The following is a 27,670-nucleotide window of genomic DNA, read 5'->3' as shown; positions in this document are numbered from 1 at the left end:
CGAATATGGAGAGGTGCATTAATGAATGTTAAAAAATTTGATTGAATTTATATTGAAAAAGAATGAAAAGATGAAAAAGTTTTTTTATTTGCTCAGACTATAGGAAAGGTTCGGGAAGATACTAGAAATAAAAAGAACTCTAAACAAAGAGAATATTAAGAAAAACAACATTGTCAAATGGTTCTCGAAGTTTCATAACACCGCATTTCTTCTTGTAATCATTTTTCTTGAACCTTCCAGTTTCTTCTTCCTTTTCACCCTTTAAATACTCCAATTCACCACTTCTATTACCACACAAGACATTGAAAATCATTTCATCAAAGTAGATAAAAAATTGAGAGGAAGTGTGCGAAGATGGATTTAAGATTGGTAGGTTTGGACGCTCCTGTATTGCATGCTCTGCACCAAATGATGGACCTTTCTGACGACAATTCTTCCGGCAAGTCATCATACAATGCTCCGACACGGTCGTATGTTAGAGATGCGAAGGCGATGGCTGCAACTCCAGCGGACGTGAAGGAATATCCAAATTCATACGTGTTTGTGATCGACATGCCAGGGTTGAAATCTGGTGACATAAAGGTTCAGGTTGAAGACGATAACGTGCTTGTGATAAGTGGTGAGAGGAAGAGGGAAGAAGAGAAAGAAGGTGTTAAGTATTTGAAAATGGAGAGAAGAGTTGGAAAATTCATGCGAAAATTTGTTCTTCCTGAGAATGCTAATACCGATGCTGTTTCTGCTGTATGTCAAGATGGGGTGCTGAGTGTTACTGTTGAGAAATTGCCTCCCCCTCAGCCTAAGAAGCCTAGAACTATTGAGGTTAAGGTTGCTTGAAACTTGGTTTTGAACAATGATATAATATAATGTGTTTGTGTGTTGGTGATATTTGGTACAGAGGAGTATAAGGTTGTATTTTAAGGTTGTTCTTTTTTATGTTTAGTATTTGGGATTTATTTTTGTAGTAAGTTTGATTTGATGTACTACAAGGATCTTTGGGATTTATTTTTGTAGTAAGTTTGATTTGGTGATATTTGTTTTTATGGTTTCTGTTGATTGGTTAAATCGTGCTTAGAAAGCAATTGCACTAAATATTCTATTAATTCATTAATTCATTATAGAGAGAATTTAATTATAAACTAACATAACAACTAATAGTAGAGTTTCTTTCTCAGCGCAATTCTTTGAAGAAAAGAGAACTATTATAAATACTATTCAAAACTACTAGATGCTATCTCCGCGAACTGTTAAATTCGACAACTGATATTATTTGACAACTCGAGGAGTAAAGCTTTTTATTCTCATAAAATGAATATTGACTATGGCTTGTTTAATTCATTCAATTAACACACTTTAAATTATTATGTGCATTCTCAAAAGGGTCTTATATTATAGGTAAATATTGGTATGGGTACATTATTCAACTATGGCTTATTAACTATGGCTTATATTATTCCAGATGGAACTCATTAGGAATGCATTCCTTATTCTGTATCCGCATTCTGTTTCTATGTATTTATATATGAATAATGAAGTTATTCTTTAGAATGCATCTGATCAACTTGAGGATGGCATGTTCTTGTTCTCCAAATATGATCTAAAAAGAGTAAACGCCTCGCGAGGCTTATGAAAAGCAACCTTATGTCCAGCTCCTCTTACTGTCACCAATGTTAGCCCTTTATAAACTTGACTCCATCCAGCAACCGTGCCACTGTCATACCAAGGATACCAATTGACGATGGTTGGAAGCTTCAATGCATTAATAGAACGTCGAGTGGCGGTTAGTGGAACTATAGCATCAGCGTCTCCACTACAACAAAAATATGAGAGTTAACAAGAGTTCCAGTTACGAAGAGAAGGCAAACAGGCAACAAGTTGCGCTATCACTAACGAGCAAATTTGATGAGCGTCAATGATTTCAAATGTCGTTTATAAAAACATGAAATGTCTTGTTAAGGTTGTTACCTGAATACCCATATCCTTAGACTAGCATTGATAAGTTCACGATATATAGGAAGCACAGACAACGCCGAATCACCCCAATTATTCCCAACAATATCACTGTCAAGAAATAAAATAAAAACAATTTAAATCAAAACTTTGATAGAATCACAGACCTCAATAGAACATGTTATAAATATCAATTAATTAAAACAACATACCTGCATCCCTTCCATGTATATGGAATCCCTGTTACATTGGCATGGAGTGCCTTCTGAACTTCCGGACGGTTGAAATACAAATCAGAATACGTTTGGAAACATGGATCATCTACTCTAGACATCCATGGTGATGATGTATTGTTACAAAGCGGAAAATAAATGCTATATAGATCGATGTTTCCTTGCTCAGCAGTTGCAACTTTACGAGCCTGAGTACATTGCGCTGATGGATGCAAAGAAGATCCAGAGTCACACGCAGTTCCTAGAAGTTTATACGTAGAATCTGAAATCAAACCATGTGTCCACCAGTACTCAAATGTTCCGACTAAATCATGGTAATCATCAATAACACCATTTCCAACCTGTGGCAACAAACAACTGATAAGCATATAGGTATTTTCCGAAAGCTGTAACGGTTCAGTTTTCTTCTTGAAGCGAATCATGAACTATCCTAATTGTGTCTATGTTAACATAAACGATTGAATAAATATATCATTTTTACATGAACCTAACAATCTTACCAAGAATCCCTTAAGATTGATAACTGGATTATTGATTCCTTTGTTTCTCTCGTAAACAATTTGAGCCAATTGAGGAACATAATAACCTGATAATCATTTAACTTTTAAGAAATTCTTCATTGTACAAAGCATTGAATTCATAAATAAAACCCAAAGTATAAAACTGATGTATCAATTATCAAACATAGGTTCACCTGCATAACTTATCCCACCAATGTAGAGTTCTCTATGCTTATACTGAGGAAATCTTTCCAACCAATTAACAAGAAAAATATATGAATCCTCAGCTGCAAGATATCAGATATACGTTAAAATGTAAAATTTCATTACTAGAAAAAATTAGTACTACTAATTAAATTCAATAATGTTAGCAGTCTTTGAGTTCGACTCTCGGTAACTTTACCGTTTTTCTTGTCACCAAATGTGTACAGATCTGATGTTTTATTAGAATAAGAAAAACCAACACCAGCAGGAGACTCAAGGAACAATATATTTGCCACTGCAACATCCAAAAGAATAAATAGGCATCAATACTAGGAAAAAATATATTTTTTTAAACGAATCGAAACGACAAGGGCTTCAATCACACAATTTAACTTACGTTTGTTCCAAGCATAAGGATTTGAGTAAAGTGTTTTGCCATCAGGCTTAATATGAAAAGGGCCAATTTCTTCAGCAGCACCATAAGAAATAGCGGAACAACCAGGACCATTGCTAAGCCATAGAAGTAGTGGCTTTGATTCGGGTTCACTACTCTGTGGTGCTTCAGTCAACCAGTAAAAAAGTGCTCTTCCATTCGGTTCATTCACAGTTACATAACCTGAATACTGATCAAATCCAACATTCTTTGGTTGCCCTGGCAACCAACTTATCTTATCTCTCTTTTGATCTTCAGTTGAAGAAGCCAAAGAAATTTGAATGGATAAAAACAAAACAACACACAATATGGAATAATTATAATAATAGTAACCCATTATTCTATCAATCAACAGTTTTGCAAAACCAAAATAAAAAAGAAGAGAACCAATCAATTTATAAGCTTTTGTATTTATTAACAAGAATGAGCATGAATTTATGTTTGTGACAAGGAGTTCTTACCATTTGGTCATTGAAATCAATTGTGCATGGTTTGAGTTTTCTGGACTCACTGTTGCATGTTGACCGGAGACCGAATTTTTTATTTAAAAAATAAAAAATTCCAATACCGCGGTGATACGTCGCGATACGCTAGAGACACGTCTTCACTGCAATGCGTATACGGCTAGTTAACCATATCTGTTATGACTATTCATATTTCTATAATTTTATTCAATCTTTCTCATTCTAAATTTTCTTTTATCAACTTTAATTAGCTCAACATTTTCATTTTTTCTATTACAACAATCAAAATTTTCTTTAATTACTTTTTTATGAACTTTAACGATATTTTTTTCCTCATAATTCCTTTATAAATTATTATCAAATTTTGCAAGTTCAATTGACTTCTTATACAATCATTTAATTAATGTTGAATTTTAACTTTTTATATATTTATTGTATCATTGAATTTTCAATGACTTCTGAATTCCCGTATCAAATTCATATCGTATCTAATATCTTTATTGTGTCCGTGTTTCATTAAGTTGAGTAGATGAAATTTCTCAAGTTTCCGTCTTTGTTGGGGATAAGATGTATTTTTTTTTTTGGTGAGGTAATAACATCATTAATGACATTTCAATTTGTGATTGTGTCGTTATCATAGTCAATGGTAATTTTTTTCAGTAGTTACACAACAACACTATAGAAACTTTAAGTCGGGAGGACTTTAATACATGATAAAATTGTTATTCCAAAAATTTAGGAGTTATTTCTTTCATCATTAGGGGTGCTCCCTCACCATGGTGAAAAAGATACAAATTCATACACATCATTAATTCAAAATTCAATGGGTGGTATGGATATTTATTTCGTATACTCGCATCAAACATTTCCCTTCCCTCTTCCTCCTTCCTTTTCTAAAAAGTACTAAAAAAAAGACCATTTCAGCTCCCACATCCATTCAAGGTTCAGATCCGTTCAAGCTTCTACCAATGGAGCTCTTTCTCGTTCATTCAAGTTTTTCATCCATTCAAGCTTTTCTTTCATCCATTTGATTTGATAAGTTTTTCAAACTACTTTCTTTCTTTGTGGGGTTAGGACAGTAGCCTAAATGGACATGGATTGACATTTGTTTGAAGGGTTAGGACAGTAGTTGTGTTTCTGTCATTGCGGAGAAAATTGCAACTTTATCTAGAGATGCATCTCCGATTTTTGTCTAAAATATTTCGAAGATACATATTCGAATTTGTCTGACTGAATTTTGGATAAATTTGTGATGTGACTGTTTATTTGAAACATAGGTGCAATGATTGAAAAAACCTTTGCAGAATTACGCTCGACCGCGTGTCCCAAACCGCTTCTGCACGACTTGAGAGGGCTGCCCAAAGGACCACAAGTTCCCAAATTATGAAGCAGCACGTGAAGTCCCTAACGCCTCTAAAGCCCAGGAATCCGCTGCTAATGCCCCTTTAAAGAGTTATCTATGAGGCCTATATGACACCTTCTTGCTTCTTCTTTATGCAAACCACGCTGCTAGACATGTCTAAGAATGAGAGGTATATTCATTTACTTTTGCAATACATCTATTTTAAACTAATAAAATAGTGACTGATGGTGATATTTTTTTTACAAGATCGTCCATGTTTGAAATCGATAAACCACAATAGGAAGATATTGGAGTTTGTACAACCCAATGCTGATTGGTTTAGGGATGTTATCCGATATTCTAGTCTTGTCGATTTATGTGATGCTGCATACATGACCATAAACCATGACATGTAGATGGAAATTGTTGAGAAATGGAATTCAGAGACGTCATTTTCCACCTTCCTATTTGTAAGATGAACATCACCCTAGATGATGTCTCGTGCCTCATGCATCTTCTAATCAGGGGAAAATTACTGGGCCACTGAAGGCTCAGTAGAGAAGAAGTCGTCAAAATGATGGTCACTCATTTTGGAGCTGACCCAGCTAAGCCTGCAAATTAGGTTGCTACCAAGGGTGCTCATGCTAGGTTTAAATTTATGTAAGAGCTCTATAAAGACCACATTTGGTGTATTGTGGAGGCCGATGGCGATGATATGCAGGTTGAGTACCACCAGAATCGTGCATTGAGGTTTTACCTCTTGTTTCAGGTTTTCATGTCCATTTTAGTGGAAAAAGTGCAACCTACGTCGATGTGGTTTATCTTAAGTACTTCATCAGCTTAAAGAAGATTCAAGAGTAAAACTGGGGACCGTCTATTTGGTCTTCCTCGAAGCTGAGTGTTGTCTTTGGAAGACAAAGTAGATGACAGGAAACTGCACACTGCTTACGGTAATTTACTATTACTAATACTTTTGTAATTCATTGTTACTTTTATTATTAATATTGTATCTGAACACTTTTCAGGGATGTATTCTCACTCACTTCCCTCGCATCAATGGGTCGGAAGTTAAGCCTAGCTACACTGAGGATTGGCCACGTGCTGTCGTGTTTACCTCATACATGGGGAATAATGAGATCAAGCCATTTAGAGTGTATTTTTAACGTCATGTACCGGATGATATTTCCTTCTTTCCATATGGCGGTCACCGCGAGATGGGTCAACTGGGCGTAATATCCTTATATTCCGGATGACTGACATATATGTCAACTCTGATGCATCCTTATATTTACTAGCAAGTGATGCGCCAGTTTGGCTATTTGTAAATTATTTGGAGACCCCCTTTGAGTTTGTTCCTCCTTCCGTCCACCACAGATATATTGATGCAATACTTAATGATTTCGAGAGTTATTTGATACTATAGGAGTATCGCTGGGTTCCAGTTCCTATATATTATGCTTATGCAGAATGCTTCATGAAATGGTTCTATAGGGTGTCACACCATATCATATCACCAGACGCGTCTAGAAGACCACATAGACAAGCTAATACAGAGGTACTTGAGTCTAGGGATGGCCACACTGAGGATGTGTCGGTGGTCTGTCGGCATATTGTGAAGATAAGAATATCAGGCATAGAGGCAAGACTCTTTAAGGAAGACAGTCCCCAGTTGACCCTCGTAGAAGGCATGATTATCAAGGAACAGAATGCCTTGCAGTACAAGCGGAGGAGGAGCTGGGGGTTCGATAGAACCAATATATAATGTTTGGTTGTATTTTATTGTTTTTCAGAATAAGTTATGTATTTATTGCTCATTTCAATTTTACTTTAATTAATGTACGACTCTTTTAATGCATGTTTGACTCAATTAGTATATCCATTATTTAAAATATGAGTTGTTAAAAAATATCAATATAAGGACGATGTTGCTGCCTTGAATGCATTCCGGAGATGCATCTTCGAAATATCTCATGTCTTGTGATAAGTGGTGAGTGGAAGAGGGAAGAAGAGAAAGAAGGTGTTAAGTATTTGAGAATGGAGAGAAGAGTTGGAAAATTCATGCAACAATTTGTTCTTCCTGAAAATGCTTATACTGATGCTGTTTCTGATGTATGTCAAGATGGGGTGCTGAGTGTTACTGTTGAGAAATTGCCTCCTCCTCAACCGAAGAAGCCCATAACTATTGAGGTTAAGGTTGCTTCAAACCTAGTTTTGAATAATGATATAATATAATGTGTTTGTGTGGTGATGATCGTTGGGACTGAGAAGTACAAGGTTGTTCTTTTTTATGTTTAGTATTTGTGATTTGTTTTTGTAGTAAATTTGATTTGATGTACTACTACATGGATCTTTGGGGAGTTGAGTGTAACTTTTATTTGTAATACAATTTAGGAATTTTGTTTTTTTTGTTCAATTTTGGATGTAGTGTTCACTCTGTCTTACATCTTTTCCATGAATAAGTTTGCACTAACAAAATAAATTGATATGTTGACAATGGCAAGCAGTTTCATTGTAGAAGAAATCTATAATATTGATAGGCAGCACAAAAGAAAATATAAGGCTGGAGAAAGATTGAAGTTTTTCTAACCACAAAGTGAGAGAACCTCCTCTATTAGATAAACTATTTTTTCTTTAAAAAAAAGGCAAAAGAAGCAAATTAGTTAAAATAAAGTTGCCATAATTCACAAAAAGGAGCTTCTATGACGAAGTTGTAAATATGAGAATTTTAAAAAAGTTATTTAGGAACGAATTATGTGTTATAGGAGGGTGTGTAATTCTCATTCTTTGGATTAATCAAAAGTTGAGCTTATTATTTATATTTTATTTATAATAAAAAAATATTAATCAATATCTTCAACTTTTAGTCGGTCACTTCAACCCGATTGCATCTCATGAACAAAAAATTTAAATATCACCAAATCAATTAATTAATTCACAAATTGTATACCGCTGGAACCGGAATTTCACTATGATTTCAATGGTGTAATTAACATTGCAAAATAAGCGTTGAATTTGACAAATCGAAGCAAAAAAAGTGGTGTGATCCTCAAACACAAACACGTTCGATTCGACTTGATTATGAGGTTTTATGAAAAACTAATTATAAAATCGAGTTCGCGGTGAAATTATGCTTTTAATGGTGTATTCATTTGTTTGAAACAAGTAAGAATAATGATTTTGTCATTTTTGTGTTCTTGATTTCATGAGAGTTTTTGAACAAAAAATTTGAAAATCAACAAATTAATTCAAAAATCATATACCGTTGGAACCATAATTCATATTTGTTGACTAAGTCAATACTGCTTTTTGATTGGTCAAACTTATGACTTCATCAAAAAAGTTAATTTGATGACTTCACCTTAGAATTTTCCTTCACAAAAACCTTAAAATATAACTGCAACCAGCGTTTTAAATGTTGTGGTCTGTACGAGGCTAGACTACAGAGTGCCTACAAAGTGAGCCATGTAAGTAGGTATATGGGCAATTATGGAAAGGTATACTGACAAACTTTGAAGTGGACTCTGAGATAGATAAAATGATCCATGAGTAGGGGGCCTAGTTTATGGTGGAGTAACTGATGGCGGAGCCAAAGTTTAATGATTTGTCGACTTTAACTATGCAGGATGTATGGATATCTGAAAACTCTTTCTGAATATGTTTTCACTATGTTTGGTACAATAATCTGTTGAAAAACTTCTCTTCAAAAGATTTTTGCGTTATCAACCTTTGAAGCTGAATATTTTGCCTTCACTGAAGCTTTGAAAGATGCATTGTAGTTTGGAGGGTTTGTCAAGAAACTGAAATTTCAAGGTCAAGTTATCACTATTAAATGCGATAGTCAAAATGCTATCTATCCATTTGTCGAAGAATTCAACCTATCATGCGAGAACAAAGCACATTACTGTTATGATGCATTTCGTTAGGGAGAAAATTGAAAGTGGATAAGTTAAAGTGATGAAGGTGTCGACATATCAGAATGCTATCAATATGATCATCATGTAGCAAGTTCTGCAGTTGATAAAGCTACATAATGAAAGCTGGTTTATTTCCTTCATGTTGTAGAGTTTGTTCCAAGGTGGAGAATTATGGTATACTGGATCGAACTCTAGACACGATATGAATAACTTAATGGTTCGACAAGGATAAATGCATGTTGTAGTCAAAGTTTGTTCAAGCATGCAGGTGTCGAAGGTGTGCATGCTGTAGTTGAAGTGTGTTCTAGCATGCAATTGTATAAGTTAGGTTGTTGCTTAAGTTAGCTTAGGGTTTAAGTTAGGTTGTAGTCTATAAATAGACTGCTCTCTCAGGTTGTGAAAAAGAGTTAAGATTAGTTGATATTTGCTTCAAATTAATTTTCCTTAATTGAGAAAGTAAATAGTAAAACGGTTTTAACCAATCCTGATTTTTTGTTATTCTTCTTTCCTTTTCTCTCTCTTCTAAACCGAAGGGTTTCTTGCGTTTGTTAAAAAAACTCAATCTTTCTCATAGTCTTTTTTCGTTCCTGGTGTGGCGATTGTCACAATAATTTCCTTCAAGCATCTAGTTGTAAATTGAATTTGATTAATTAACATATTTTTCGATAGTAATTTCATCAATCTAATTTCATCAATCTAACTTCAAGCATCTGTTCATTAAATAAATCGTGCATAGAAAGCAATTGAACTAAAAATTCTATTAATTCATTAGAGAGAATTTAATTATAAAGTAACATAACAACCGTAATGAATTAGGCCCAAATCTATAAGTCCTTTATGATTAATAGTGTTTAGTCACTATCTTTTAAAATAATCTAGATAGTAGTAAGTAATTGGTGTATGTCAATGTTATAAATAAGTGATTGGTGAATGTATTTATCGTCAATGAAATGAATGAAAAAGTTAATTTTAGAGTTGTTGACATTTTTTAGTGTATTTTCTCTCTATTTCTCTTAGCCTAAAAAAATATGTTCATAACAACAACTAAATGAATAGTAACTAACTAAGATTCTGTAAAAAAAAAAAAAACTAGGACTCAGTCAAACCCAAAAGTCAAATATGATTATATGACAAACTTTTAATATGATTTAATAGTTAAATAATTCACAATTGAATAGTAGAGTTTCTTTCTAGGCGCAATTGTTTGAGGAAAAGAGAACTACTATTTAATGGACTTTGTAAATTCTATAGGTTTATTCTCGAGGAGTAAAACTTTTTATTCTCATAAGATGAATATTAACAATGGCTTGTTTAATTCATTCAATTAACGCACTTTAAATTATTATGTGCATTCTCAAAAAGGTCTTATATTATAGGTAAATATTGGTATGGGTACATTTATTCAAGATGGGACTCATTAGGAATGCATTCCTTATTCTGTTTCCGCATTCTGTTTCTATGTATTTATATATGAATAATGAAGTTATTCTTTAGAATGCATCTGATCAACTTGAGGATGGCATGTTCTTGTTCTCCAAATATGATCTAAAAAGAGTAAACGCCTCGCGAGGCTTATGAAAAGCAACCTTATGTCCAGCTCCTCTTACTGTCACCAATGTTAGCCCTTTATAAACTTGACTCCATCCAGCAACCTTGCCACTGTCATACCAAGGATACCAATTCACGATGGTTGGAAGCTTCAATGCATTAATAGAACGTCGAGTGGCGGTTAGTGGTACTATAGCATCAGCGTCTCCACTACAACAAAAATATGAGAGTTAACAAGTGTTCCAGTTACGAAGAGAAGGCAAACAGGCAACAAGTTGCGCTATCTATCACTAACGGTGATAATGATCGCGTTGAAGAACAACTTTGATGAGTCTCAATGATTTAAAATATCATTTATAAAAACATGAAATATTTTGTTAAGGTTGTTACCTGAATACCCATATCCTTAGACTAGCATTGATAAGTTCACGATATATAGGAAGCACAGACAATGCCGAATCAGCCCAATTATTCATAACAATATCACTGTCAAGAAATACAATAAAAACATTTCAAATCAAAACTTTGATAGAATTATAGACCTCAATAGAACATGTTATAAATATCAATTAATTAAAACAACATACCTGCATCCCTTCCATGTATATGGAATCCCTGTTACATTGGCATGGAGTGCCTTCTGAACTTCCGGACGGTTGAAATACAAATCAGAATACGTTTGGAAACATGGATCATCTACTCTAGACATCCATGGCTGTGTCATTTTAGAAGATCAAAATGAGTTTCACAATAGATTAGCCAATTCAATGTGTTGATAGTATATGTAGGCTTACATAACAACCATTCAAGCTGCGATTAATCGATGATGTATTGTTACAAAGCGGAAAGTAAATGCTATATGGATCAATGTTTCCTTGCTCAGCAGTTGCAACTTTACGAGCCTGCGTACATTGCGCTGATGGATGCAAAGAAGATCCAGAGTCACACGCAGTTCCTAGAAGTTTATACGTAGAATCTGAAATCAAACCATGTGTCCACCAGTACTCAAATGTTCCGACTAAATCATGATAATCATCAATAACACCATTTCCAACCTGTGTCAACAAACAGCTCATAAGCATATAGGTCTTCTTGAAGTGAATCATGAACGATCTTAATTGTGTCTATGTTGACATAAAAGATTGAATAAGTATATCATTTTTACATGAACTAACAATCTTACCAAAAATCCCTTAAGATTGATAACTGGATTATTGATTCCCTTGTTTCTCTCGTAAACAATTTGAGCCAATTGAGGAACATAATGACCTGATAATCATTTAACTTTTAAGAAATCGAATAATTCTTCATTGTACAAAGCACTGAATTCATAAATAAAGTGCAAAGTAGAAAACTGATGTATGAATTATCAAACATAGGTTCACCTGCATAACTTATCCCACCAATGTAGAGTTCTCTATGCTTATACTGAGGAAATCTTTCCAACCAATTAACAAGAAAAATATATGAATCCTCAGCTGCAGTATTCCGGATACACATTAAAATATAAAATCTCATTACTAAAAAAAAATTGGACTACTAATTAAATTCAATAATGTTAGCGGTCTTTGAGTTCGACACTCAATAACTTTACCGTTTTTCTGGTCACCAACTGTGTACAAATCTGATGTTTTATTAGAATAAGAAAAACCAACGCCAGCAGGAGACTCAAGGAATAATATATTTGCCACTGCAACATCCAAAATAATAAATATGCATAAAATTATTATTTTTTAAACGAATCGAAACGACAAGAGTTAAAATCAGACAATTTAACTTACGTTTGTTCCAAGCATAAGGATTCGAGTAAAGTGTTTTGCCATCAGGCTTAATATGAAAAGGGCCAATTTCTTCGGCAGCACCATAAGAAATAGCAGAACAACCAGCACCATTACTAAGCCATAGAACTAGTGGCTTTGAATCGGGTTCACTACTCAGTGGTGCTTCCGTCAACCAGTAAAACAGTGCTCTTCCATTCGGTTCATTCACAGTTATATAACCTGAATACTGATCAAATCCAACGTTCTTTGGTTGCCCTGGTAACTCAGTTATCTTATCTCTCTTTTGATCTTCAGTTGAAGAAGCCAAAGAAATTTGAATGGATAAAAACAAAACAACACACAATAAGGAATAATAATAATAGTAACCCATTATTCTATCAATCAATAGTTTTGCAAAAACCAAAATAAAAAAGAAGAGAACCTGAACCAATGCAATTTATAAGGTGTTGTATTTATGAACAAGAATGAGCATGAATTTATGTTTGTGACAATGAGTTGTTACCGAATTAGCAACAACCATACATTTGGTCTTTGAAATCAATTTTGCATGGTTTGAGTTTTCTTTGCTGTTTCTCGACTCACTGTTGCATGTTGACTGGAGACCGCGGTGATACCTCGCGATACGCTAGAGACAAATTTTTATACGGCTTGTTAACCATGAAAAATACTTGCATGGATACAAACATAACAAGTGGCTATACAAACAACCAATCACAATTTTTTATTAATTAAAAAATAAAAATATTTTTTTCTCTCTCCTACTCAATCACAACCACCCCCATGAATCCAATTAAAAAAGAAATTAAATTTTAAATAAATTAAAAAATCTCTCTTTTCTTATTGGTTGTTCCTAACACTCATGATTTATGTTTGTATCCATGCAAGTTTTTCTCGTTAACCATATCTTATGACTATTCATATTTCTATAATATTAATCAATCTTTCTCATACTTAATTCTTCTTTTCTCAACTTAATTAGCTCATCACTTTCATTTTTTCTATTACAAGAATCAAATTTTCTTTTAATTACTTTTCTATGAACTTTAACTATATATATTTTTTTCATAATTCTTTCTTTTCTCATAATTCCTTTATCAATTATTATCAAATTTTACAAGTTGAATTGACTTTTCTTAAAGAATCATTTAATTAATGTTGAATTTTAACTTTTTATATACTTATTGTATCATTGAATTTTCAATGACTTTTAACTTTTTATAAACTTATTGTATCATTGAATTTTCAATCACTTACGCATCCCCGTATTCGTATAAATATCACGCCGTATCGTATCCGTGTTTCATTGAGTTGAGCAGATGGAATCTCCCAAGTTTTCGTCTTTGTTGTAGATAAAATGGATCTCTTATTTTGTGGAGAGTTAATAACATCATATTGACATTTCAACTTGTGATTGTGTCATTATCATAGTCAATGATAGTTTTTTTTCTTCCAGTGCCTACACAACAGCACTATAGAAACTTCAACTCGGGATGACTATAATACACGGTAAAACTTTTTCGTCAAAAATTTAGGGCGTTATTCCTTTTCATCTTTAGGGGTGTTCCTTCACCGCTATGAAAAGTCTCAACTGCGTTTGGAGATGCATCTTCGAAAACATTTTTTTTTAGATACCTCTCATTACAAGTTGATGAGGTACCATAATTTTACCAAAATTTAATCTTGAGATGTATTTCCGTATGCGTAAAAGGTGAGTCCGGAGATACATCTCCGTACACACCATTACTTCAAAATTCAGTGGATGGTATGGAGATTTATGTCATATAATCACATCAAACCTTTCACTACTTCCCCCTTCCTTTTATAAAAAGTATTAAAAAAAGACCATTTCAGCTCTCACATCCATTCAAGTTCTGATCCGTTCAAGTTTCTACCATTGAAGCTCTTTCTCATTCATTTAAGATTTTTTTCATCCATTTGATTTGGTAAATTTTTCAAAATTCTTTCTTTCTTTATGGTTGAATTGATGCTTTAGAAAAAATAAATTGTTTTAGCTACATTTAGATAGTAGAAGAGTTGAAAATAGGTAGCCTAAATGGACATACATTGACATTTATTTGCAGTGTAATGACAGTAGTTGCATTGCTGTCATAGCAGAGAAAATCACGACTTTATCCAGAGATGCATCTCCGGATTCTGTCTAAACTATTTTTGGAGATGCATCTCCAAATTTATGTGTGGCTGAATTCTGGATAAATTTGTGATGTGACTGTCTGTTTGTAACGCATGTGCAATGAGTGAAAAATAACCTTGGCAGAATTAGGCTCGGTCATGTGTCCTAAACTGCGTTTGCACCACGTCAGAGGGCCGCCAGAAAGACCACGAGCTCCCAGATGATGAAGCAGTACATGAAGTCCTTGATGCCTCTGAAGCCCAGAAAGAATCTGTTGTTGATGCCCCTTTAAAGAGTAATCCAGGAGGCACATATGACACCTCCTTGCTTCGTCGCTATGCAGACCATGCTGCTGGACATGTATGGGAATGAGAGGTATATTTATTTAATTTTGCAATAGATTTGTTTTAAACTAATTGAATCACGACTGATGGTGATATTATTTTTACAGAATCGTCCGTGTTTGAAATCGATAAACCACGATAGGAAGATATTTGAGTTGGTACAACCCAATTTTGATTGGTTTAGGGATCTTATTCGCTATTCCGGTCTTGTCGATTTATGTGATGCTGCATACATGACAATAAACGATGACATGTATATGGCATTTGCGGAGAAATGACATTCATAGATGTCATCTTCTACCTTCCTATTGATGAGATGAACATCACCCTGGATGATGATGTCTCGTGCCTACTGCATCTTCCTGTCAGGGGAAAATTTATGGGCCACTGTTGAATCGGTAAAGCGGCAAGCAACAAAAATTTTGAAAATATTATTCCGGGAATTTATCATGTCCACAGGGATTAGTGCTATCGAACTTCTGTTCGACGGATTCTTAGTTCTTAAGTTTGGATTAAATTGGTTTTAAGTAAAAACGAAAAATAAATACATTCTTGATAGAGATTAACTTATCTGGTTTGAATCTAAACTACTACTCACAAACTTAGATTTATCACTCCGCCGCACTCAATCTACAATACTCATCAGAATCACCACATATCCTTCATATCAATGTCCATTTCTGCAACACCGACGAGAGTTCAACTATATTGCTCTTTCGATGATGTCTCAACCGATAGAACAATACAGAAGCATTAAACTCCGATATTATGTGGATGTTAACCCCAAACCCTATGTCTAGAATCTAGAACTAACAGGTATTCTCCTAATCAAGATTCACGAAGCATATTTCTATAACAACATAAATCCGAAGCGATTAAGAAAAAAGATCAAAAAAACACCGATTAAGATTTGTAAAGCAAACTTTATACAACTAGTAGAAAGAGTAACAAACATCCATGGGTTTAGAGTAATTTACATACAAACTCAAAAAAAGAGAAATACAAAGAGAAGAGAAGAAGAAGAACCAACATTTCTTGGTTTGTCAACACTAATCGATGAGAAATTTGACCTCCGATCATCAAGATGTAACCCCCAATTGATGTTTCCAAGCTCTCCCTACTCAAAAATGGTTGTGATGACTTTGGGAACAAATACCCCAAAGCATAACCCTAAAAAATATGATTTTTTTTCTTATTTAATGACTTTCCAAACCGCTCAGAGCGCGCGTCGCGCGCTAAGACCGCTTAGCGTGCTACACCAGATTTTGAAATCTTATTTTGGGCATAACTTGAGAACCGTAAGTTCGATTTGTGCCTGGTTCGAAGCGTTGGAAAGCTTATTTAATTTCCTATCTAATAATGAATAAATATAAAAAATTGATGAATTTTCTCATATTTGTTTTGAGCCTTATCTGTTGACGAGCTGCTCAAAATCGCGCGTTCGAAGCCGTGTCTTCGACACTTTATTGCTCGTGCTCCAAATACGCATCCATACCTACAAAATGAATAGAAAACTATCAAATATTATAAAAGTATATGAAAATACAACTATTCATAAAGTATACGGATTTACAAACAAAACGGGGAATTATTCAAACGGTATTAACAAAAAGTATCGATAAGTGCAACAAATTATATACACAAAATAATGATATTTTTGCACTTATCAACCACAAAAGGCACAGTAGAGAGGAAGCCACCGAGATGACGGTCACTCATTTTGAAGCTGACCCAATTAAGGCTGCAAATTAGGTAGCTACCAGAGGTGCTCATGCCAGGTTTAAATTTTTGGAAGAGCTCTATAAAGACCACCTGTTGTGTGTTGTGGAAGTCGATGGTGATGATATGCATGTTGAGTACCACCAGACTTGTGCATTAAGGTATTACCTTTCGTTTCAGATTTTCACGTCCACTTTTTGTGGACAAAAGTGAAACCTACGTTGATGTGGTTTACCTTAAGTACTTCATCGACTTGACGGTGGTTCTTGAGTACAACTGGAGCCCGTCTATTTGGTCTACATCGAAGTTGTGCGAGCGTTGTCTTTTGAAGACAAAGTAGATGACAGGAAGTTGCACATTGCTTACGGTAATTTACCATTACTAATATTTTTATAATTCATTTGTTACTTTTGCTTTTAATATTGTACCTGGACCCTTTTCAGGGATGGATTATCTCCCACTTCACTCGCATCATCGGATCAGAAGTTGTGCCCACCTACACTGAAGATTGGCCACGTGATGTCATGTTTACCTCGTACAGGGGGAATAATGTGATCAAGTCATTTAGAGTGTATCTACCGTCATGTACTAGATGATATTTCCTTTTTTTCCATACGTCGGTCACCGCGAGACGCGTCAGCCGGACATAATCTCCTATACTTCAGATGGGTGGCATGTGGGTCAAATCTAATGTATCCTTATATGTCTGAACAAGTGATGCGCCAGTTTCGGTTGTAAAACCCAATCTAATGCATGAAAAAAGTTTCTTTGACCCCACTATAACGAGTAGATTATCTATCCGTGACGAGTTCTTGATACTCTTGAGCGTGCTCTTGATACGTGAGTCTTTGGTGCTTTGGGTGAACCCTTGGTACTTTGGCGGACTCTGAATACTTCGCCTTACATCCCAAGTTCCCAACCTAGCTTCGATTTCTGCTTTTTATGGGGATATCGAAGTCCCTTCGTTTAAAATAAGCTTAGTCCTCAAGTATTCAGAATCTTAATGAGAAAGTAGACATGTAAAATAAGATGACAGTACAAGAAATTGAGAAACAAATAAGATATTGATTAAGGGTTAAAAATTAAAAATTACAAATATCATTGTTCTATTTTTATATGTAAAATAAAAAGACTAATCTCTTCCATAAAAAATCTACCATGAATAGATCATCGAATATCATATCACATGTTTAAGAAATCTAACTATATATTTTAGTGTACTACGTGTTTTATTTATTTATATTTTTTTATACAATGTTGATACAAAGTTTATTCAGTAACTAAACTAGTAATGACTAATATTTTCTCTAGAGCCATGTAAACTACCTGAATTGACCAGTCGTTTCTATTCACAATAACTATGGAGTTCAAAATCTTAATCAAAGATTCTAAGTTCAGTTTCACTCAAACCAAAGTTAAGTTGATTTTCTCTCTCACCATTCATAAATTTATTAATTCATTAATCAGTTAAAGTGAAGTTTGTTACTAACCGAATAAAATAACTGTCTAACTAACTCACTATAACCAACTAACTATATTTAACCAACTAACAGAAATTGGTTATAGTCTAATAATCTTTTCATGAAGCTTTAGGGTATACAAAAAAAATACTAACATGAGTGGAGGAGAGAATTGTATGAAGGAAATTTGGGAGAGACCAGTTGTAGTCAAAACAATGTCAGAGATTGAAATACTTGATGATGGTTACAGATGGAGAAAGTATGCGCAGAGAGTCATCAACACCGGTATTACCAGGTAAATATACCAATTGCAATATTAAATACCTTATGATTAATTTATAATATAGTTTTATATATCATTATGTGTATGATTGCAGGAGATATTTTAGGTGTAAAGTGAAGGAGTGTTATGTTAAAAAGAGAGTTGAGAGGGATCAAGATGATTCAAGATATGTCATTACAACCTACGAAGGCAAGCACACACACCCATAGCAGGGGGAGCATTCGGTTATGGTTCTTGAAAGATTACTTGTGTTCTATCTGTTAGCCTGGATTTTCTTTTGGGAAATTTTGTTCTTGGTTGAATCTTTATTTTCTAGATTGTTCAATTTAGTTGTTATTGTTATTGGTTCTATTCTCTTTTTTTTTTTTTATGAACTCAATACATTTTATGATTGAGTTAGAAAGATATGGTGTGTTGCACAGATGTAAAGAAAAATGTATATGAAGTATTTTCTGAGTTTTTAGGTCCAGAAATTGTGTAAGAGAGAAGACACAATTGCATCATGCTTTTTGTTCAAGCTAGCAAAACCATTATCTTTGTTCAGTTTAGAGAAGTCAGTAATGTGGATTGGCTTGAGGATTAACTAGAGAAGAATTAGGTAGAAGGGAGACAATGATATGGTGTCCTCTCGCTCCGGCCTTTGTTTTGGAGAGAGTTGGCCCAGATGTTGTAGAGTGCACACAATTAGAGAATTCCTTTTGGTCATTCCGTGACTCAATCCAGATTTCTGTTTTTTGCATTTAGTTATTTGTCTATAAGTTCTTTGTTCATTCATATGCCATTTTGATTGTTGAGAGATCTAAAACTATTGGTTTTTGTTTTAAGAGGGATTCATTTGAAGTTAAGAGCTTGGTAGAATGATGACATTTAAAGATTACCTATTTTAAAGCAAATTTTATATTAATTTTAAGTACTTTTAATTTTTTTCTGAGTTATAGGATTTTAATAAATCAGCACTTTATATTATTTTGAGTTCTTTTACTTTGATTACTTTTTGGTATTAATGTGAAAGGATCGGTTTTGTGTTGGTTGAGAATTTTGTTCATTGCAATCTAGGTTATCTTTCAAGCTAACATGTGCTCCAAGGGAACAAGTTAATAAGTTATTTATAGAAATATTTTTTTGGAACACGTGCATTCAATGTATCGAAACTTTAAATATTACTTAATTACATTTAATTACATTTAATTTTTTCTAATTATAGTATCATTAACATGTGCCCTTAGGGCACATGTTAGCATGATCCTTAAAGTATTTAGGGCTTATGATGGGCGTGAATTTGAGGAAGGAGATAACTTGGGAGCCTCTGGTCAAGCTTTTTATTAAAAGACTTACTTCGTGGAGAAATAGGGTTTTCAGCCTTTGCGAGATAGTTATCCTTCTCAACTTGGTTATGAATGTTATTTCTATCTTCTTTTTCTCTTCAAGTATATTTGAATTTTAGTTTAGGGGAAGATGGTTGGTCTGCACAGGATATTTCTCCATGGTGGTGTTAAATGGATGTAAAGATTGTTTGGGTTAGGTGGGAGGATGTATATAAGGCTAAGGTGTTAGGGGGCCTAGGGGTTCAACACTACAAAAAAAACTCAGTTTTACCAGGTGAAAGCCACCCCGCAAATACCAATATCACCCAGCAACGCAACATTTGCGAGGTGGGCTAGCCACCCCGCAAAAACGTTAGTCGCAACTTTTTGCAAGGGGATAGGCACCCCGCAAATTTGCCAGGTGTTTTTCACCCCGCAACATTGCAAGGTACAAAGCACCCCGCAAACACGCTTTCCAAGTGGTCCAGGCGCCTTTGTTCAGTTGAGTCAGAGCAGGTGACACAGGTGATTCTGCATTGTGCTTTTCACCCCGCAACTTTGCTAGGTGTATAGCACCCCGCAAACACGCTTTCCAATAAGTTCTGCCAACTTCGTACATTGTGACAGAGAGTGTGTTAGGCAACTTGCGGGGTGAGATGCATTCAGCAATAGTTGAATATTTAATATTTGCAGGGTGGATTTCACCTGGCAATTATTTTGACATACCTTGTTTAATTCACGTCGCAAGTAGTAACATATATAGTAAAAAAATATATTTATATTATTCTAAATATTTAGAATAATATAAATATAATAAATAATTAAAATTCATTTTTTTAAAACAATACTAAATTTATAGTTAATTCTAAATATTTAATTTCATACTTAATATAAAGAAATTCATAATTAATATAAAGAAATGCATAATTAATATAAAGAAATGCATATTTAATATAAAGAAATTCATGATTATCCAAAATATTTAAATTCAAAATAATATTCACAAAGGATCCGGGTCGTCCGCATTATTTTCGTTTTGTTCATCATTCTCGTCTACTACTCTTTGGTTACCACCCGCTCCAAATCCACCACCACCATATTGTTGTCGAAAGAATTGTTGCATTTGTTGCATTTGTTGTTGCATTTGTTGTTGTATTTGTTGTTGCACTTGTTGTTGAATTTGTTGTTGAGTAAGCATCATTTGCTCTTGTGAAAGTCTCAATGCTTCCTCCAACTCCATTTGTTTTTTTCTCAATGTTTCATTTTCACGTGCTGCTTCACTCTGAGCTAGTTGTTTAATTGTTTCAGTTATTTCAGGGGTTAATGTCGGAGGACGTGAAGATCCTTCCCCGTCTGCAATTCTCCTAAATAAAGAATACCTATCCCCTTTTTTGTAGTTGCTAGCTAAAGGCCCTGCAGCATAAATTTTTCCATTTCTCTTCTTTCCCTTACTTGCTTGCAACCACAAATACTGATCAATAGCCGGATCAAGAGGATATCGTCCACGTGGACCGCCTAACTCAGGATGTTTAGCTAAAAACTCCTTCTTCAACCTTTGGTACTCCGCCTACACATACATAAATAAATACATTAAATGCATACATAAAAAATATAGAAAAGAAAACTAAATGTCATTCCATAAAAAAGAAAACTAAATATAACCTTTAATATGAAGCCATCAAACTAAACTTCAAGAAACCTTAAATATGCACTTATTGGATCACATGAGAAAAATAGAGGCAGCATCAAAACTTAATAAATAGCATGGGGTTCTATGAAGAGATACACATAAACCAACAAGTCATCACACAATTTTATTCAAACATCAACAACAAGGATATCATCATATATTAAAAAATTTAGTTAGCAATTAACATGCTTGTATTAAAAAAAGAATCAGATATAAATACAACAAAAACATATAGTCTAAAAAAATCGGAGAGATGAAATTGTGAGATTAAAATTATGATACCAAAATTGAGCGTAAAATTGAAAAACAAAGATGAAATCATAAAAGAAAAATTAAAAGCAAAGAGATGAAATAGTAAAAGAAACATACTGCTACCTACCAAAACTGAACACAACACAATCTCTCCCCTCCACCACTCAACGCAAGATACATACTGCTACCTACCAAATACAAACTGAATTCAACATGTCCATGGCTACAACAACCTCGTCGCGGTTACTTTTGGAAACCTTGGCCTCTCAGCTACCTCCGGATACCATTCAATAGATGGGTCTAAACTACTTCCAGGTTCTTACTAGTAAAACTCCTTACATGGTTCAAACTATTTGGTTATTGTTCATATGAAAAATAGTTAAGTTCAATGGCAGGTCCTAAAATAACTGATCCCATATCAGAATCAGATATAAATACAACAAAAACATATCCAGAATCCAGAATACTAATAGGAATAACCCTTCCCTAAAGGAAAATAAGCATGTATGTCAGTGGTTGTTGCTTGTTCACCGGTGAGTTCATATTGGAAGTTATTATATAACCTATATCGAAACACATTAAAACTAAGTTAGAAGGTAATAAGTTAAAACCCAATATGTTCAAAATAAATATTCACTTGGTATACTCACTCAATGTATGGTTTAACTTCAACGCAATTAATCAATACATGAACATGAGCAGATTGCAATTCCTTTTCGGTCAGCCAGTGCACATTCGTCTTTCCAGAACTACGACCAGGAAGTCCGAAGATGGATAAGGTGAATTGACTTCTTTCTGTAACATTAACTTCATTCCTTGTGATTCTTGGAATTAACATCATGTGATTGAAATAATGAGAGCAAAAATGAGATGTTTCCCGATGCAAATAATGTGCACATATCGAACCCTCCACTTTAGCCTTATTTTTCACAGATCTCTTTGAATCACCCATGAATCTTTCAAAAGGATACATCCACCTATATTGAACAGGTCCACCCAGAAAAGCTTCATATGCAAGATGCACAGGAAGATGTTCCATTGAATCGAAAAAACCAGGTGGAAAAATTTGTTCCAACTTGCATAGAATGAGAGGAATGTCTTGGTCCAACTTAATTAGGTCATCGACTCTTAAAATTGATGCACAAATATCTCTAAAAAACTGACTAATTTCAGTTAGTGGATTGAGCACTTGTGTTGGCAATGAGCTGAAGGCAATTGGAAGAAGTCGTTCCATGAAAACATGGCAATCATGACTTTTCATTCCAGTCACCTTGCCAGTGCTGGCGTTGGCACATCTTGCCAAGTTAGAGGCATAACCATCGGGCATTCTCAATTCAGTTAACCATCGGCAAACAAGCTTGGCTTCTTGTGGAGTTAGACTATAAGTAGCTTTGGGTTTTAATAGCTTCCCATTTGGTAGAGTCTTCAACTCTAAATCTTTTCGATTACAATATAGTTCCATGTCTTTTCTAGCATTCTCATTATCTTTTGTCTTGCCTTGGACATCCATCACTGTATTAAATACATTATCAAAAAAATTCTTCTCTATGTGCATAACATCAAGATTATGTCGCAATAAACTATCTTTCCAATATGGGAGGTCCCAAAAAATACTTCTTTTAGTCCAATTGTGTTTGTCCCCGTATCCTGGAATTCTGATCGCTTTTCCATTGTCTGTGAATTTTGGTAGATCACGTACCATGTTCCATACTTCAACTGATGAAAAACGGGGGGGAGGAAAATCTGTTACTTTTATACCTTTTCTGAAATCATTCATGTTTTTTCTAAGTATGTGGTTTTTTGGTAGGAATCTACGATGACAGTCAAACCACGAACTTTTTCCTCCTTTATCCAATGTAAACGCCTTCGTCTTATCCATGCAATGAGGACATCCCATTTTACCATGTGTACCCCAACCAGACAACATGGCATATGCAGGAAAATCGTTAATAGTCCACATCAAAACAGCTCGCATGTTGAAGTTTTGTTTACGAGATATGTCATAAGTACATTCTCCAATCCACAACCTCTTTAAGTCATCAACTAAAGGCTGTAAATACACGTCAATTCCTGCTTTTGGACTCGACGGCCCTGGAATGAGGCAAGTCAAAAACATGTAAGGCTTTGTCATGCACATCTCAGGGGGGAGGTTGTAAGGAGTAACAATAACCGGCCAACAAGAATATCCAGTTCCCGACTGTTGGACATATGGAGTAAAACCATCTGAGCATAATCCAAGTCTGACATTTCTAGGTTCTGCGGCAAAATCAGGATGCATCCGATCAAAGTGCTTCCATGCTTCACCATCAGATGGATGTCGCATAGTGCTTGTACTTGTTTTGTTTGTATGATGCCAGGTCATTTGACTTGCACTGTGCATTGAAGCAAACAATCTCTGCAACCTTGGTATTATCGGTAGATAAAACATTGATTTCACTGCTATGCGTTTTTTCTTATGATCAATGGTTTTAGTGCGAACTACATACCTTGGACTGTTACAAAACTTACATTCCTCTAACGCTCCATCGTTTGTACCAAACTCATTGTCATAAAACAACATGCAACCTCTAATGCAACAATCAATCTTCGTTACTTCTAATCCCAACTTCATAACCAACTTCTTCGCGTCATAATAACTTCTAGGCAAATTGTCTTTCGTAGGAGTCGCATCCAACATCATTTGACAAAAGAATTCCAGACACTGATCAGGAACATTCCAGTTTGATTTTGCAGCCAACAATCTCACACACATAGACAATTTAGAGTCTGACGAACCCTCAAACAATGGCGTGTTTATTTCTTTCAACAACTCGTAAAATTTTTGAGATTTCTCATTCGGCAACTCTTCCTCATCGCCACTATCTTGTTGTTCATCGTAGGCCACGTTAACCCCTAAAGCATCGCCAATCATGTCATCGTGTAGATTAAACTGTTCTTCATATTCCATCTGTGATCGACTACTTGAGCCATGTTGGAAATTACTAGTCTCTGGCATATTTATCGGCATTTCTTCCCCATTTGATGTCCAAACCCAATAATTTTCCTTAAATCCCTTTCTCTTCAAATGAGTTTCTACTTCTTTCGGATCACTTATTATACGTCTACATCCACATTTAAGACACGGACATCTCACTCCTCCCTCTTCCCGACAACATTCTTGATCAAATGCCCATGTAATAAACAATTTAACTCCTTCCTCAAAAAGTGGTTTAAGTCCACGTCTCCCAGCATACATACGATCGTACATCCAACTACGATAGAACTTGTAATTTTCCATACTGCACGTTTACAATATCATATCCATTATAATAATCGCAAAACATATTAATCAATTAACCAATTCGGGAATTTTGGTCAATTATATAATTTTATGTTTAAACATAGTAATCATATTAGACTATAATATCAATTATATAATTCTATGTTTAAACATGAGAGACTATCCATAAATGCCATATCCATCAAAAAAAAAAAGGAGATGTCAAGTTATTATTTAAAAAAAAAAAAGTATGTGTTTTTATTTTAGATAGTTTACTTATATCAAAGAAAAAATTAATTTAACACTTGAACTGATTAAAGATAGTTTGAATCTTTTTCCCAAATGACCAAAAGCATGCATGTAACTAAAGTCATGAAGCAAATATAGCTACATTTTCTTCTTCAACTTTCTTTTCAATCTTTCATATTCACATCATTTCATTTGGAAATAACATAGTAATGTTACACCCTCTTGCATTCTACCTACTGTCATTTCATGTTTGTTCTTCATCACATATCTTACAATTACTTTACTACAAATATGTTGCTTTCATCTTCATAACTATATCTCAAACTTTAATATTAGCTTCACTATAAAGAAAATTATAAAAAAAAAATAAAAGTCTTCCTTAGCAATGCAATGCAACAAAGGTTAAGTAATATATGAAGTCTCTCAGGTTTTGGGGTAAAATATAATTACTAATGCCTGACCATCTACAGTATCAACAATAATATATTCTCTCACTCACAATATATATATATATATATATATATATATATATATATATATATATATATATATATATATATATATATATATATATATATATATATATATATATATATATATATATATATATATATATATATATATATATATATATATATATATATATATATATATATATATATATATATATATATATATATATATATATATATATATATATATAGTAATTATTAGTGGATTTTGAGTCTCTGTTATAGTAAGAAGAGAGTTATTACTTCTGTGATGCAATAGTGCATGAAACAATAATTTGATGTTGGTATTTCGTTTTTACTGAGAGATTTATTTATTCTGGCAGTGGCACTATTACCTAGTTCTACTGGTACCAGACATCAGAAGGAGAAAGATGTATTATAGTATATAGATATAGATACATAATATATATATATATATATATATATATATATATATATATATATATATATATATATATATATATATATATATATATATATATATATATATATATATATATAAGATGGTGAATTAATAAAAATTTATTAGGTGTAATTTTGTATGTGGTGGAATTGAAATGAATGGTTGTGTGTAGGGCTGGACAAGAACCCGAAAACCGGCCCAATCCGCGTCAACCGTTTGTAAAAAACCAAATTGGGTCGGATGTACACGGATTGTCGGTTTCACGGGTCCAATAGACAGTTTCGTACGGGTTCAATAGGGCGGGTGCGGTTCAACAAATTGAAATCGTGGGTAACCATACCAGCCCGGCTGTAAAAATATACTCCTTAAACGTAACATTTTTATTATCAGAGCCTTACTAATGCTGAAATCACTTTATTATACTACCCTTACAAAGAGGAACCAACCTCACAATCACCATCAATCGGTGGAGTTCCCAATTTACAAAGTGCAACCCCAATTTTTCAGAGTTGCTGAGGAGAAGGTGTTTCTGCAAATGGGTGGTCATGGACAGGGTACAGGAGCGAAAAATGCCATGGATATATCTGGAGAAGGGGTGGGAGAGTCAACAATGTTTTATAGCCTGAACTGCACTATAAAAACAACATTGTGTGTGTCTACCAAATAGCCTGAACCCCACTTTCAACTCACTCAGACTTAGATCAACTCTAAAATGAAAACTTTGAGATCACTCCTTTGCATCCCTCGTTCTCACGTATTGTCTCAAAAAGTACACACATAGGAACCTAGCTTCCCTGTAGTAACGGAAATCATTCCTAACTGTTTAATCTTAATCCAACCATCTAAATTCAATCTTAGATAGATAGATAACCTAAGTGACGTGGTAGTGTGAGGAGCACAACTCTCCTTCACCGACACCATATTCTCTCATAGTATTTTCTTCAACCATTTTTCAATAAAAACAGAGTCCAAGAACATCAACTATCAAGTAAACCCAATAATTTCATCAACAAAATTACATATCCTAATTTCATAACTTCTTAAACAAAATTATCATATCCTAATTTCTAATTAGAAAACCCTAAATTAAATTAGTGATAATATTTGAACCTTTTAACATATTTATAAACAAAAATCATACAAATTTCATCAATAAAAATAATAATTTAAACTACTTCATACAATCAATTGCAAATAAATCAGTTCATATGTGTACCTTAATAATGGGTTGGATGAAGAAAATGAGAAGAAACACAACGCCTAATAGAGTTAAAACGCAGCAACAGAAATATATTTTGAACCCAGCAACTTTACAATGAGTCTTGATGTGTTGATTTGGAGAAAAAATGTGATTTTTAGGGTTTTTGGTGAGGTTTGCGGTGAGTATTTTTTGGTGAAACGAGAGAGAGAGAGAGAGAGAGAGAGAGAGAGGAAGAAATGGTTCTAATGTCTGAGACTGAAACTGGGGAAATGGAAGGGATACGTGTGATTATTAGGAAAAGTTTGCGGGGTGGAAAACTCCCAGCCAATATTTCTGACACATGTCCCCACTACTATGTACCACCATTAATTTCCAGATTTAATTTTCCCCCCAATTTTATTAGGAAACTTGCCAGGTGCATCCCACCTCGCAACTTTTGTGTCTGACGAAGCACTCCTATTGCTATGTATCATCATTAATAACCCAATTTATTTTTT

At 34.1% G+C, this 27,670-nt stretch overlaps 5 protein-coding genes across 5 annotated transcripts; 2 read left to right on the top strand and 3 right to left on the bottom strand.

The window, feature by feature from the left end:
- The first annotated feature begins 210 nt into the window (after positions 1 to 210).
- On the top strand, positions 211 to 957 carry LOC131596375 (17.9 kDa class II heat shock protein-like). Its single transcript, XM_058869010.1, has one exon. It carries the CDS (start codon positions 355 to 357, stop codon positions 832 to 834), a length of 480 nt encoding a protein of 159 aa, XP_058724993.1. The 5' UTR covers positions 211 to 354; the 3' UTR covers positions 835 to 957.
- Positions 958 to 1,254: 297 nt separating this feature from the next.
- On the bottom strand, positions 1,255 to 3,812 carry LOC131596374 (serine carboxypeptidase-like 27). The gene is made up of 7 exons (XM_058869009.1): positions 3,282 to 3,812; positions 3,084 to 3,179; positions 2,875 to 2,967; positions 2,681 to 2,766; positions 2,160 to 2,521; positions 1,963 to 2,058; positions 1,255 to 1,807 (listed from the first exon to the last, which is right to left on the bottom strand). The coding sequence occupies exons 1-7, from the start codon at positions 3,652 to 3,654 to the stop codon at positions 1,555 to 1,557; spliced, it is 1,359 nt and encodes a 452-aa protein (XP_058724992.1). The 5' UTR covers positions 3,655 to 3,812; the 3' UTR covers positions 1,255 to 1,554.
- Positions 3,813 to 10,334: 6,522 nt separating this feature from the next.
- LOC131600542 (serine carboxypeptidase-like 27) lies at positions 10,335 to 12,781 on the bottom strand. Its single transcript, XM_058872686.1, has 8 exons — positions 12,367 to 12,781; positions 12,180 to 12,275; positions 11,971 to 12,063; positions 11,769 to 11,854; positions 11,380 to 11,640; positions 11,173 to 11,300; positions 10,976 to 11,071; positions 10,335 to 10,795 (listed from the first exon to the last, which is right to left on the bottom strand). Exons 1-8 carry the CDS (start codon positions 12,734 to 12,736, stop codon positions 10,543 to 10,545), a joined length of 1,383 nt encoding a protein of 460 aa, XP_058728669.1. The 5' UTR covers positions 12,737 to 12,781; the 3' UTR covers positions 10,335 to 10,542.
- A 1,075-nt stretch (positions 12,782 to 13,856) lies between these two features.
- LOC131598522 (uncharacterized) lies at positions 13,857 to 15,119 on the top strand. The gene is made up of 3 exons (XM_058871113.1): positions 13,857 to 13,872; positions 14,688 to 14,857; positions 14,949 to 15,119. The coding sequence occupies exons 1-3, from the start codon at positions 13,857 to 13,859 to the stop codon at positions 15,117 to 15,119; spliced, it is 357 nt and encodes a 118-aa protein (XP_058727096.1).
- Positions 15,120 to 21,272: 6,153 nt separating this feature from the next.
- On the bottom strand, positions 21,273 to 27,438 carry LOC131596373 (uncharacterized). The gene is made up of 3 exons (XM_058869008.1): positions 27,189 to 27,438; positions 22,200 to 24,827; positions 21,273 to 22,112 (listed from the first exon to the last, which is right to left on the bottom strand). The coding sequence occupies exons 2-3, from the start codon at positions 24,824 to 24,826 to the stop codon at positions 22,016 to 22,018; spliced, it is 2,724 nt and encodes a 907-aa protein (XP_058724991.1). The 5' UTR covers position 24,827; positions 27,189 to 27,438; the 3' UTR covers positions 21,273 to 22,015.
- Between the last annotated feature and the right edge of the window lie 232 nt (positions 27,439 to 27,670).

The sequence above is a fragment of the Vicia villosa genome, linkage group LG4 (assembly GCF_029867415.1).
Source record: "Vicia villosa cultivar HV-30 ecotype Madison, WI linkage group LG4, Vvil1.0, whole genome shotgun sequence".
Lineage (NCBI taxonomy): Eukaryota > Viridiplantae > Streptophyta > Magnoliopsida > Fabales > Fabaceae > Vicia > Vicia villosa.
This window is presented reverse-complemented; position numbering and strand designations above follow the sequence as displayed.

Coding starts and splice junctions, on each gene's coding strand:
- LOC131596375 (XM_058869010.1), top strand. CDS start 355: ATGGATTTAAGATTGGTAGGTTTGGACGCTCCTGTATTGCATGCTCTG.
- LOC131598522 (XM_058871113.1), top strand. Junction 14,858..14,948: donor CAGACCATGCTGCTGGACAT/GTATGGGAATGA, acceptor TTATTTTTACAG/AATCGTCCGTGTTTGAAATC.
- LOC131596374 (XM_058869009.1), bottom strand. CDS start 3,654: ATGGGTTACTATTATTATAATTATTCCATATTGTGTGTTGTTTTGTTT. Junction 3,180..3,281: donor TCCTTATGCTTGGAACAAAC/GTAAGTTAAATT, acceptor TGGATGTTGCAG/TGGCAAATATATTGTTCCTT. Junction 2,767..2,874: donor TGGTGGGATAAGTTATGCAG/GTGAACCTATGT, acceptor AATGATTATCAG/GTTATTATGTTCCTCAATTG.
- LOC131596373 (XM_058869008.1), bottom strand. CDS start 24,826: ATGGAAAATTACAAGTTCTATCGTAGTTGGATGTACGATCGTATGTAT. Junction 22,113..22,199: donor GAAGTTAAACCATACATTGA/GTGAGTATACCA, acceptor GTTTCGATATAG/GTTATATAATAACTTCCAAT.
- LOC131600542 (XM_058872686.1), bottom strand. CDS start 12,736: ATGGGTTACTATTATTATTATTCCTTATTGTGTGTTGTTTTGTTTTTA. Junction 12,276..12,366: donor TCCTTATGCTTGGAACAAAC/GTAAGTTAAATT, acceptor TGGATGTTGCAG/TGGCAAATATATTATTCCTT. Junction 11,072..11,172: donor TATACATGGAAGGGATGCAG/GTATGTTGTTTT, acceptor ATTTCTTGACAG/TGATATTGTTATGAATAATT.